Here is a 12,824-nt window from a genome sequence, read left to right on the forward strand (position 1 = left end):
TTGTAGAACAGAGGGACCTAGGAGTGCAGGTACATAATTCTTTGAAGTTTGCATCACATATAGAAAGGGTGGTTAAAAAGGCATTTGGCATGCTTGCCTTCATCGCTCATCCCTTTGAGTATAGGAGTTGGGACGCCATGTTGAGGCTGTACAGGACATTAGATTAGATTAGATTTTTTAGATTAGATTATTAGATTACATTACAGTGTGGAAACAGGCCCTTCGGCCCAACAAGTCCACACCGACCCGCCAAAGCGCAACCCACCCCTACCCCTACATTTACCCCTTACCTAACACTACGGGTAATTTAGCATGGCCAATTCACCTGACCTGCACATCTTTGGACTGTGGGAGGAAACTGGAGCACCCGGAGGAAACCCACGCAGACACGGGAGAATGTGCAAACTCCACACAGTCAGTCGCCTGAGGCGGGAATTGAACCCGGGTCTCTGGCGCTGTGAGGCAGCAGTGCTAACCACTGTGCCACCGTGCCGCCCACACTAGTGAGGCCTCTTCTGGAATTCTGTGTCCAGTTTTAGTCTCCCAGTTATAGGGAGGATATTATTAAGCTAGAGAGAGCTCAGAAGAGATTTATCAAGATGTTGCTGGGTATGGAAGGTTTGAGCTATAAAGAAAGGCTGGAACTTTTTTCACTGAAATGCAGGAGGTTGACAGGCAATCTGTCAGTTTATAAAATAACGAGAAGTACAGATAGAGTTAATGGTAGTTGTCTTTTCCCTAGCATGGAGGACTTCAAGACTTGGGGGCATATTTTTAAGGTCAGAGGAGAGAGATTTAAAGAAGACGTAGGCTTTTTTTTATATAGAGGGTGGCTCACATTTGGAATGAACAGCCTGAGATAGTGGTGGATGTGAGTACAATTACAATATTTAAAAGACATTTGAATAGATACTTAAACAGGAAAGACTTGGAGGGATATGGGCCAGGAGTGGGTAGGTTGGATTGTTTACTTTGGTTTATGTCTGGCATGGACTGGTTGAAGCAAAGGGTCTGTTTTCATGCTGTTTCCATGACTCTATAACCGTGTAGTTAGAGGTGAGGACCCACAAAGGAAAAAGACTGACGGCTTGAAGGTGGATAAATTATCTGGATCAGATGGACTACACCCCAGGATTCTGAAGAAGATAGTCGAAGAAATTGTGGAGGTATTGGTGGTGATCTTTCAAGAATCACTGGACTCAGAGGACTGGAAAATCGCTACTATACACCCCTGTCTAAGAAGAGAGGGAGGCAGATGATGGGACGTTGTAGGCCAGTTAGCCTGACTTCGGTCGCTAATAAAGTTTTTGAATTCGTGATGAAGGATGAAATGGCAGAATGCATGACAAAATAGCCCTGAGTCAGCACTGCTTTATCAAAGGGAGGTCATGCCTGCCAAATTTGTTAGAATTCTTTCAGTGGTAACAAGCAAGTTAGACAAAGGAGAGCCTTTAATACGACGGCATACAGGAAGTTGCTAAATAAGCTAAAAGCTCATGGTTTTAAGGAAAGGTACTAGCATGAACAGAGGATTGGCTGACTGGCACAATGCAGGGGGCGGGGACAAAGGGGGCTTTTTCAGGATAGCAGTCAGTGACTAGTGGAGTTCGACAGGGATCAGTATTGGGACAACTATTCACATTATACATTAGCAATCTGAATAAACGAGCAAAGGGCATTGATGCTAAGTTTTAAGATAACAAAAAAAAGTGAAAAGAAAGGTAGTACTGAGGAAGCTGCAGAAGGTCCTGGACATGCTAGGAAGAGTGGGCAAACAAATGGCAGATATAATACAATGTGGGAAAGTGTGAGGTTATGCACGTTGGTGAGAAGAATAAAAAGCATAAGCTATTTTCTAAATGGGGAATTGCTTTGGAAATCAAAACACAAAGCTTCTTAGGAATCCTGGCTCAGGACTCGCTTAAGGTTAACATGCAAGTTCAAAAGCTTGAAAAAAAAAGTTAGTCTTTATGATCTAAAGTCTCCAAGATCAAAATGTATCCCTAAAGTTTCCTTTTCCTGAATTGTGTTCCCTCCTGCTCCTGAAGGGATCTTCTCTCAAAAGCGCTCAAGCGACTAGGCACTGACACTTATTTAGTACCTCGTTTAATTTTGGAATCTGTGTGCTTGCACACACTGCACATTAATGGTGGCACAAATTCTAGTGTGAAAAGCACCATGAACTACTCAACTGCATAGGGCAACATGCCAAACCTGATTCTTCTGTAGGCTCACGTTGAGTGAGAATGATGACATTGATGTGACCTGCTGTAAACTCCCGCTACCATGGCCAAATTTAGCTACCATAATACTGATCGGTGATAGAGTTTGGACTCCTCATGATTTCCAAGTGGCACTGCAGCTGCTGAATGAACTGTTAAAGTTCCTTCCACATAAGTCAAGAATCAACCTTGGGCATTATAAAGAGGAGTTAATGCTAGCCAGCAATGTGAGTTCTTTCATGGACACTGTACACAGCAGGACAGGACTAGAGGACATTGTTCAGGTAATCGCAGGAAAGCAAATTTGAGAGTTTTAAGCACTATCAGATCAGATCAGTTCACTGTCATATCCCGAGCCTTCTGAAGAGTGACATTTGCTGAGGCTAGGTTACCTGTCCAGCTCTTCCCAGAGGTGCAGAATGCGATGCCATGGACACCTAGATTAAGGGAGGAGGAGAAAGAAAACAAACACCATTAAAGACATTCACTATCTCGCCCTACTTCATTTCAGGAAAATTGTTAAGTCAATGACAAAAAAAAAGTGTTTCTCAATGACCTTTGTAACTGTGGGTGTTCCTGGAAGTAGAGAACTGGGTGTGACTTCAGGATGGACTTGCAGTTGAGTTTTAGTTGCAGATTGGGACTGAGATGAAGCAGGGGTCCGGGGTTGAGTTTGGGCTTGAGATGTGATGATGTGATGGCTGGCCATTCCAGAGAAGGTTGTAGTGCACACAGTCTGTGGCGTGCTGGTATGTCCAGAAACCTGCAACAGACAACAAAACAGCAATTTCAAATTGCACACAGGCAGAAGCAATTCTTACCAAGAACAGAAACAGAAACAGAAAATACTAGAAGCACTTATTAAGTCTGAAAACATCGATGGGGATTTCAGTTTGACGATTTTTTGCAATTAAAACTGATCAGGACAGAATACGATCATCCGTGCAGCTAGCTAACTAGTTAAAGAGGACTAAAATGCTGGTGTGAAACTGACTGGGGAATCTTGACCTCACAGTCACAGTCCTAGAATATGATGTTGGCTATTTATGACTAAGGTGAGAAGAACATTCTTAACTTTTTTACATTTCAAGAGAATTAATAGAGATGGAGATAATGCAGGAAAGAAGAGTTGATCGGCCATGATAGTATTGAAGAAAGCAGATGTGAAGGACACAATTGCCTACTCGAATTCCTGTACTCCAATTTCTCTTCATTTTCAGGATTAGGCATCATTGGTAATTATCACCTAAACCTTGCAGTAAGAGCTGGACACAAGTGGTCATCTAACCCAGTTAATTCAGAAATCAGGTAAGCATCAACCACATTGGTGTGGTACAATGTTAGAGACAATATACATCGGAGAACTAATTTCCAAAAGGACATTAGTGAACCATATGGATTTTAAACAATTTTGCACATTCATAGTCATTTTGACTGATGTTTATTTTTCTTTCTTCCAGATTTTTAAAATCAAACTAATATTCCTATAACCGCTTCATGTCTGAAATTATGCTTCTTGATTCATCGTCAAGTACAAGAACCACTCCACAAAACCCAATCACCAAAAGTAAACATTTGTTGAACGGTTTTTAAGTTAAATCCTCAAAACTTTGACAAAAAATTAACTGTAGACTCGCCAGATCTTCATTATTTCAAATTCTCCTTGATTCTGACTTCAATTCAAAGTATTGCTTTTAGGTGAAAGGGTTGGAAGTAAATGATAACAGGAACAAGGATACGTTAGAACTCAGCTTCTGGTTTGAAAGCATTATTCTTATATTTAAGATTATTTCTATTTTTATATTTTCACCATAAATTCTACAGCCACAATTTTAATGGAAACTTCCTGTGAAAACTTGTCACACTATACTTACACCATCCGACCAAGCATCTCAAACTTGGGAAGGGGATATATTTACATAATTGCCATCTTCAGAAAAAGTTTTCATTTATAATCAACCATTTGAATTCAAAATGCATAGTTAACAAAGTGCTTGCAGACATGAACATTAACATGTTGTCTCGATTCAAATAACTCATTAAAAATGGAGACAGGTCCTCTCATTTTGTTGAAAAGAACTGACGAGAGACAAAAACTGAAATTGCTGGAGAAACTCAGTCAGTCTGGCAGCATCAATGGAGACAAAGCAGAGTTAAGGAAACATGATTTCAGTAAGACGTTTGATAAGATTCCCCACAGGAGCCTTGGGATTGAGTGTGATTTAGCGGTTTGGATCAGAAATTGGCTAGCTGAAATAAGACAGAGGGTGGTGGTTGATGGGAAATGCTCATCCTAGAGTACAGTTACTAGTGGGGTACTGCAAGTTTTAGGGCCACTGCTGTTTTTCATTTTTAATAAATGACCTGGATGAGGGCGTAGAAGGATGGGTTAGTAAATTTGCGGGTGACATTAAGGTCGGTGAAGTTGGGGATAGTGCTGAAGGATGTTGCAGATTACAGTGGGACATAGATAAGCTGGAGAGCTGGGCTGAGAGATGGCAAATGCGGAAAGGTGTGAGGTGAGTCACTTTGGAAGGAATGCAGAGTACTGGGCTAATGGTAAGATTCTTGGTAGTGTAGATGAGCAGAGAGATTTCAGTGTCCATGTACATACATCTCTTAAACATGCCACCCAGGTTGATAGAGTTGTGAAGATGACATACGGTGTGTTAGCTTTTATTGGTTGAGGGATTGAGTTTGGGAGCCACGAGGTTATGCTGCAGCTGGACAAATCTCTGGTGCGGCCGCACTTGGAGTATTGCATACAGTTCTGGTCACTGCATTATACCAAGGATGTGGAAGTGCTCGAAAGGATTCAAAGGAGATTTACTAGGATGTTGCCTGGTATGGAGGGAAGATCTTATAAGGAAAGGCTGAAGGACTTGAGGCTGTTTGCATTAGAGAGAACAAGTTTGAGAGGTGGCTTAATTAAGACAGGAAGCTTATCAGAGAGTTAGATAGGTTCGTCAGTGATAACCTTGCTCTCAGATGGTGATGGCAATTATGAGGGGACATAGCGTTAAATTGAGGGGTGATAAATACAGGACACATGTCAGAGGTAGTTTCTTTACTCAGAGTAGTAGGGGCGTGGAACTCACTGCCTGCAACAGTAGTAGATTCGCCGGCTTTAAAGGCATTTAAATGGTCACTGGATAAACATTTGGATGAAAATGGAATAGTGTATGTTAGATGGGCTTCAGATTGGTTCCAAGGTCAGTGCAGCATCGAAGGCCAAAGAACCTGAACTGCACCATAATGTTCGATGTTTAAACTTCAATTTTGCACCTGGGGCAGGTACACAAAGAGTGTGGTTAGCATGTTCCAGGATTTTGAACCGGTGACAACGAGCATGTGGTGATATCAGTCCAAGTTAAATAGCACATGCCACTGAGGGAAACGTGCAGGTGATTTCTCCAGGTGTCTGCTGTTCATTCTTTTTGATGACAGAAATTGCAGGTTTCAACGGTGCTACTTAAGGAAGCTTGGCAAGTTATTGCAATGCATCTTGTAGATGACGCACATTTTAGCCACAGTGTCTTGGTGGTAGGGTACGTCTATACTTATGGTATTGGTTGGTGTAAAGTGGACTGCTTTGTCCTGGAAAGTGCCAAATTTCTTCAGTAAAAACAAAGTTCTAGAGAAATCCAGCAGGTCTGGCAGCATCTAACAGATAGAAATGGAGTAATTTGATCAAGTCTAGTAAGGCACATTTAAGGAACAAAAAGGAGTTGGAAAATTATGGTTTTAATGTGACTGAAAGGGGAAGGACAACTTCGTAGGTTTGTAGATGACACCAAAAATGGTGATCGAGTGTACAATGAAGGAGGTTATCTCATGGTATAATGGCACTTTGTTCAAATGGGCTGAGGAGTGGTAATTTGAGTTTAATTTAGATAAATGTGAATTGTTGCATTTTGGTAGAGCAAATCAGGGCAAGGCTAATATTGATGGTACCATCCAAAGGAATGTTGCTGAACAAAGTGGCCTTGGGGTGCAGGTTCATAGATCCTTGAAAATGGAGCCGCAGGTAAAAATGTTAGTGAATAAGGCATTTGGTACAATTGCCTTCATTGGTCAGTGCATTGGTTAAGAGAGTTGGGAGGTTATGGGCTATGTAAAAGATTCCTGAAGAAGGGCTCATGCCCGAAACGTCGATTTTCCTGCTTCTTGGATGCTGCCTGACCTGTTGCGCTTTTCCAGCAACACATTTTCAACTATGTAAACATTGGTCCGGCTACCTTTGGAATACTGTATATAATTCTGGTCTCTGCTACAGGAAAGATGTTGTTAAACTTGAAAGGGTGCAGAAAAGACTTCCAAGGATGTTGCCTTTGCCAAACAGCAAGGGATGTTGGGTACACTGGCCAAGTAAAACTTTGAAGTTACAAAATCCACATACCAGACAGTGTAAACACAACACCCAGATGCTCATGACAATGGCATAATGTAAAGGCAACAGTTAGTTTGGACAGACGTAGCCTCAACAATTTATCTGACAAACAAAGGAGGGCCCAGACAGAAAGGCACTGGGTCCTGTAGAAGACAAAGAAACAAACAGTAGCATGCCATTCAAATGATTGACAATGTTTCAAACTATTAGGGCAGCACCGTGGCTCAGTGATTAGTACTGATGGCTCACAGAGCCAGGGACCTGGGTTCAATTCCAGCCTCGGGCGACTGTCTGTGTGGAGTTTGCACATTCGCCCCGTGTCTGCGTGGATTTCCCCCAAGTGCTCCCGTTTCCTCCCACAGTCCAAAGATGTGTCAGTCAGGTGAATTGGTCATGCTAAATTGCCCATAGTGTTAGGTGCATTAGTCAGGGGGAATGGGTCTGGGTGGGTTGCTCTTCGGAGGGTCAGTGTGGACTGGTTGGTCGAAGGGCCTGTTTTCACACTGTGGGGAATCTAATCTAATCTAAAGTTTCCCTGATTGGCTAGAACTGTAGAAAGTTCCAAAAAACTCATTTTAAAATGTATAAAACAAGTTCACTTGCACATCATTTTCTGAACCCTTTCGGACATTCTGAGGAGATCAGCATGGCCAAAGGCAGATACCCATTGACCATCTGCAAAAAAGAAAGCAAGCAGCTGTGCACAGAGACAAAGAGAGTAGCTGTGCAAATCTACACAACATCAGGACGTATTGTAAATTTAAGGAGCTGAATAGGATTAGACAAGGCATTATATCATAGTAAATGTTATTGTACCTTGTTTCCTAATAAAGTTGAGACTGTTTTGGATTGGTACCGGCTTGCATTCGTAATGATTGGACTACTTCGGTATTGTGGGACACTTGGACAAACTCATTAGTAACATTTTGGTTATATTTGACCAATTTGTTTTAAGGAGATACTGGACAACAAAGGGTCTAAGTTATAGGGAGAGGCTGGGCTAATTTTCCTGGAGCATTGGAGGCTGATGGGTGACCTTAGAGAAGTTTACAAAATCATGAGGGGCACAGATAGGCTGAATAGCCAAGGTCTTTTTCCCAATGTAGGGGAGTCCAAAACTAGAGTGCATAGGTTTAAGGTGAGAGGGGAAAGATTTAAAAGGAAACCAAGGGACAACTTTTTCACGCAGCAGGTGGTGTGTGTATGGAATGAGCTGCCAGAGAAAGTGGTACATGGGCTGGTACAATTATAACATTTAAAAGACATCTGGATGGGTACCATGAATAGGAAGAGTTTAGAGAGATATGAGCCAAATGCTGGCAAATGGGACTGGCTTAATGTGGCATATCTGGTCAGCATGGACAAGTTGGACTGAAGGGTCTATTTCCATGCTGTACATCTCTATGATTCTAAGCAAGTGGAACAAAGAGTGGGCAAACCAAGAACAAAAGATAATCTAAATGAAAATAGTGGTAAATGAGGCTTAGGTATGGAAAATAGATGTAAATATTAGCTACCTGCTGAGAGCAAGAGAACTGAGGGAGGATGGGGATGGAAGAAAACTGGAGTACAGAGGCCATACTCTGAAGTTAATTCCTTGATTGATTTCTAGAGGCTGCAATATTGATGCAGAGAAGCTGATAGGTTTGAGATGCTGTTGCTCCAGCTTTCGCTATTCTTCATTGGGACACTGTAGCAGGCCAAAGATCATGACGTCAGTATGAAGCATAATGGTTTATTTAAATGGCAAGCAATTGGAATGACAGGATCATTCCTATGAATAGGGTATTTGTCAAAGTGCTCACTCAGCCTCTAGTTGGCCTCATCAATTTATAGGTGATGATATTAAGAAAAGAAAATGAGTACACAAGGTTGAAATTGTACAATTCAAATGTTGCTTCATCTTCCTCTTCCTCTGTCATTTGGATAAAATCCATAATTTTCCAACTCATCACTCCAAAGAGTCAAAATATCTGTTTTGAAATGTCAAAGTGCTTGTTTCTCTCTCCAAATGCTGCCAGAGTTTCTCCAACACACTGTTTTTATTTCTGAATACCAGCATCCACAGTCTTTTGCTTTTATTCAGGTTTCTTAAGTACTCTTGGAACTTCACTCATGAAAACAAGTGGAAAGCATTTCACTAAACTCTGTTCTGTGCCTGCAGACCGTAGACTGAACTCAGGCAGTCAGGTAGTAAGTTAATTGTGACAATTCCAAGACTCTGATCTGCTCTGGTTACATTTCTGGTTAATAGTAATCTTCACAGGGTTCCTGTGGTGAAGAATTCATCAATGATGATGTCACTTATTGCCAAGGGGAGATGGCTCAATTCTGTATTGTTGGAGATAGTCATTGCCTGGCACTTACAAGGCCAGTAGCATCAGCCCAGGCCTGAACACTTACCTCATACAGACAGCTTCAGAATCAGAGAATCTCAGAATCCCTAGTGTAGAGTGAGGTCATTCAACTCGGAGTCCTGCACTGACCAACCAAAGAGCATTCTACTGAGACTTCCATCCTCTCCCATAACCCTGCATTTACCTTGACTAATCCACCTGGCTAGCAGATCTCTAGATAGTAGGGAGCAATTTAGCATGAGTCAAGAATAGGCAGGTCAGGCAGCACCTGAGGAGGAGAAACAACGTTTCGGGCAAGAGCCCTTCATCAGGAATCTTGCCCAAAGCGTCGATTCTTCTGCTCCTCACATGCTACCTGACCTGCTGCACTTTTCCAGTGCCACACTCTCGACTCCGATCTCCAGCATCTACAGTCCTCTCTTTCACCCAGCAATTTAACATGGCCAACCCATCTAACCACATCTTCAGACTGGGGGAAGGAAACCAGAGCACCCAGCAGAAACCCCCACAGACTCAGGGAGAATCTGGAAACTCCACACAGACAATCACCCAAAACTGGACTTCAACCTAGGTCCCATGCTGCCCAGTCTGAGTCATTGCATCTAGGACCAAGGAGAAAGTGAGGACTGCAGATGCTGGAGATCAGAGCTGAAAATGTGTTGCTCGAAAAGCACAGCAGGTCAGGCAGCATCCAAGGAGCAGGAGAATCGACATTTCGGGATTCCTGAAGAATGGCTCATGCCCGAAACGTCGATTCTCCTGCTCCTTGGATGCTGCCTGACCTGCTGCGCTTTTCCAGCAACACATCTAGGACCAAGGCAGATAGATAAGGTCGAGATACAGATCCACCATGGGCCAACTGACATGTTCACCCTGCTGTTCTATCCTGCAAACTGAAAACAAGAACAGCCAGCATGCAAACTGAACCTGAATCATTTTGTCTGCTGGTTGTGACAATGCACTCAGCATGACTAGAACTTTCCTGGTGTTGCAATTAGCAGCTTATTCACACACGACCTACCATTTTCAGAAAGCTAAAACAGTTTCTTCCCAACAATAAATATTATATTTTCAAACACAATGCCACTATCAGACGCAGTAATATGATACTATGAACAACATTCGTCACAGCATGCACCATATCCATTTCAGTAGTGTGGAAAAACATTCACTGCAAGAGCATCCATAATGCAGGATGGCATCACACTTACCAAAGTGGGAGCTGCTGTAGGGACAGGTTGTGAAGCAGCAACCGACATTGTGTTAACTGACGTAGCAGCAGGTTGAACTACTTTGGCTTGCAGTGGATGTCCTGGCCTGATTGAGGAGATGGTCATGGCCGGCTGAAACCACAGATGCCAGTTAATAGAACAAAACACATGATCTCAAACATTGGTCCACACAAGGTACCAGTTGCCATGTGTGGATTTCTCTGCTGCATTGAACAACAATCTCCAACAATATCTCTATCTCGAACTCTCCACAAACTTGAACTCCATGTCTCTCCATCCTGGTTTCTTAATTACATTTTTAAATTCACCCATATACTCGCTGACGATGTTGATCTGGGCCATTTGGTCTAGCACATTATGCTTCAAGTGGTGGCCATGTCAAAAACCAGCATATCAATGAAACTCAGCCAGAGATTCCCATTCCAAGACAGAGGGAGGGGAAGGAGTTTTCAGAATGCCAAGAAAACAAAGTGACAATTTCTTGCTTGACTGGGTTTACTGAAAAACTACACAACAGGCCAACAACTTTTTGGTAAATTCTGTCACATGTAACCAATCTAAATCACCAATCATTAGGAAACAACATAAACTCCTGATTTAGTTCATCTTTTTTGTTTCAACCTCAATACCCTGCCCAGTGGGACTCTCCACCTTGGCTTCAAAATTAAACCCTTTCAGCTTCTGATACCAGATTACACAAACCACTGTTGTCCACCTGAGTAGTCCTAAATTGAAATCCCTCTTTCACCTACAAACTATCAAGCTCCATCTTGGATTTACTATGATTTTCCTGACTGACCTAGCGACAATCAAAATTAATTAAATCTCAATTTATACTCCAACACTTCATTATGGTTAAAATTCACCTGACCAGTTCCATGACCAGTGTTCCAAGGGCAGGAAAACATTAACAGAACATCTCTCCTTGTCCAAACAATTCAAAGCATCTGTGCAAAACAAAAAAAACTTGGAAAAACTGGAGCTCACCAGTGTCCCAAGGCCTGACACAGAAACTTTCTGTTGTAATTTATTAGTTTCAACCTATTTATTGATCACAACTTGCATCAGAGATTCAAAAACAATTAAGATTTTAAAAAACTAAATTCAAAACTAATTAAATAAGGATGGAGAGTCAGATGATGTGTTGTTTCTGCATGATGTGGGACTGGTGGACCCCATTGTGTTCCCAATGACCATGTCTGTAGTAAATGCTGTTTGCTGGAAGAACTCCTGCTCAGAGTTGATGAGCTGGAGTCTGAGCTTCAAACATTGCGACATACCAGGGAGGCAAGAGTACCTGGATGCTGTGTTTCAGGAGACAGTCATACCACTTAGGCTAACTAACGAATTGGCCAGTGGTCACGGATAGGAAGATGGGGCTGAGAGTGAGAGACAGACAGAGGGATCCAGAAGGTAGAGTTACAGGAGCCTCAGCCCCTGTCCTTATCCAACAGGTTCAAGAGTTTTACTCCCTGTGTTGATGGGAATGGGGACCACAGGGAGGATGAGCCGACTGACTGACTGCAGCACTGTGGTGCAGGGAGCCAGTCAAGTTGGGTATAGGGGGAGATGTTATAATTGGGGATAGTATAGTTAGAGGCACAGACACTGTTATCTGTGAACAGGACAGAGTCCCAAAGGTTCTGTTGCCTGTTTAGTGCTGGGGTTCGGAATATCTGATTTGGGCTGCAGAGTGGGAGGGTCAAGGTCCAGTGGTCGTGGGGCATGTAGGTACCAATGACATACATAAAACTAGGGCACAGGTTCTGCCAAGCAAGTATGAAGAGCTAGGAACTAAAGTAATAAGGAGACGCAAAAAGGTAATAATCTCTGGATAACTACCTGAGCAATGAGCTATAAGACCATAAGACCATAAGACATAGGAGTGGAAGTAAGGCCATTCGGCCCATCGAGTCCACTCCGCCATTTCAGCTCCACTTACCAGCGTTCTCCCCGTAGCCCTTAATTCCTCTAGACAACAAGAATCTATCAATCTCGGCCTTGAAGACATTTAGCGTCCCGGCTTCCACTGCACTCCGTGGCAATGAATTCCACAGGCCCACCACTCTCTGGCTGAAGAAATATCTCCGCATTTCTGTTCTGAAATGACCCCCTCTAATTCTAAGGCTGTGTCCACAGGTCCTAGTCTCCTCGTCTAACGGAAACAATTTCCTAGCATCCACCTTTGCCAAGCCATGTATTATTTTGTACGTCTCTATTAAGTCTCCCCTTAATCTTCTAAACTCCAACAAATACAATCCCAGTATCCTCAGCCGTTCCTCATATGTTAGACCTGTCATTCCAGGGATCATCCGTGTGAATCTCCGCTGGACACGTTCCAGTGCCAGTATGTCCTTCCTGAGGTGTGGGGACCAAAACTGGACACAGTACTCCAAATGGGGCCTAACCAGAGCTTTATAAAGTCTTACTAGTACATCTCTGCTTTTATATTCCAACCCTCTTGAGATAAGAGACAACATTGCATTCGCTTTCTTAATCACGGACTCAACCTGCATATAGGAAGGATGTTGTGAAACTTAAGAGTAAGAAATGTACAGCACGGAAACAGACCCCTCAGTCCAACTCATCCATGCCGACCAGATATCCCAACCTAATCTAGTCC

General features: G+C 42.7%; 1 protein-coding gene across 7 annotated transcripts in view; it reads right to left on the reverse strand.

The window, feature by feature from the left end:
* The window catches only part of LOC122558192 (transcription initiation factor TFIID subunit 4-like), a 356,856-nt gene that overhangs the window by 286,461 nt on the left and 57,571 nt on the right, over nt 1–12,824 (reverse strand). For all 7 annotated transcript variants that reach the window (XR_006314065.1, XM_043706504.1, XM_043706510.1 and 4 more), the window contains exons 3-5: nt 10,181–10,312; nt 2,779–2,985; nt 2,615–2,659 (exon numbers count right to left, since the gene is read on the reverse strand). Coding sequence is in view for 6 of the 7 variants with exons in the window: in XM_043706504.1 (XP_043562439.1) it covers nt 2,615–2,659; nt 2,779–2,985; nt 10,181–10,312 (384 nt within the window). In the remaining variant the exon portion in view is untranslated. The remainder of the gene's footprint in view (nt 1–2,614; nt 2,660–2,778; nt 2,986–10,180; nt 10,313–12,824) is intronic.

The sequence above is a fragment of the Chiloscyllium plagiosum genome, chromosome 17 (assembly GCF_004010195.1).
Source record: "Chiloscyllium plagiosum isolate BGI_BamShark_2017 chromosome 17, ASM401019v2, whole genome shotgun sequence".
Lineage (NCBI taxonomy): Eukaryota > Metazoa > Chordata > Chondrichthyes > Orectolobiformes > Hemiscylliidae > Chiloscyllium > Chiloscyllium plagiosum.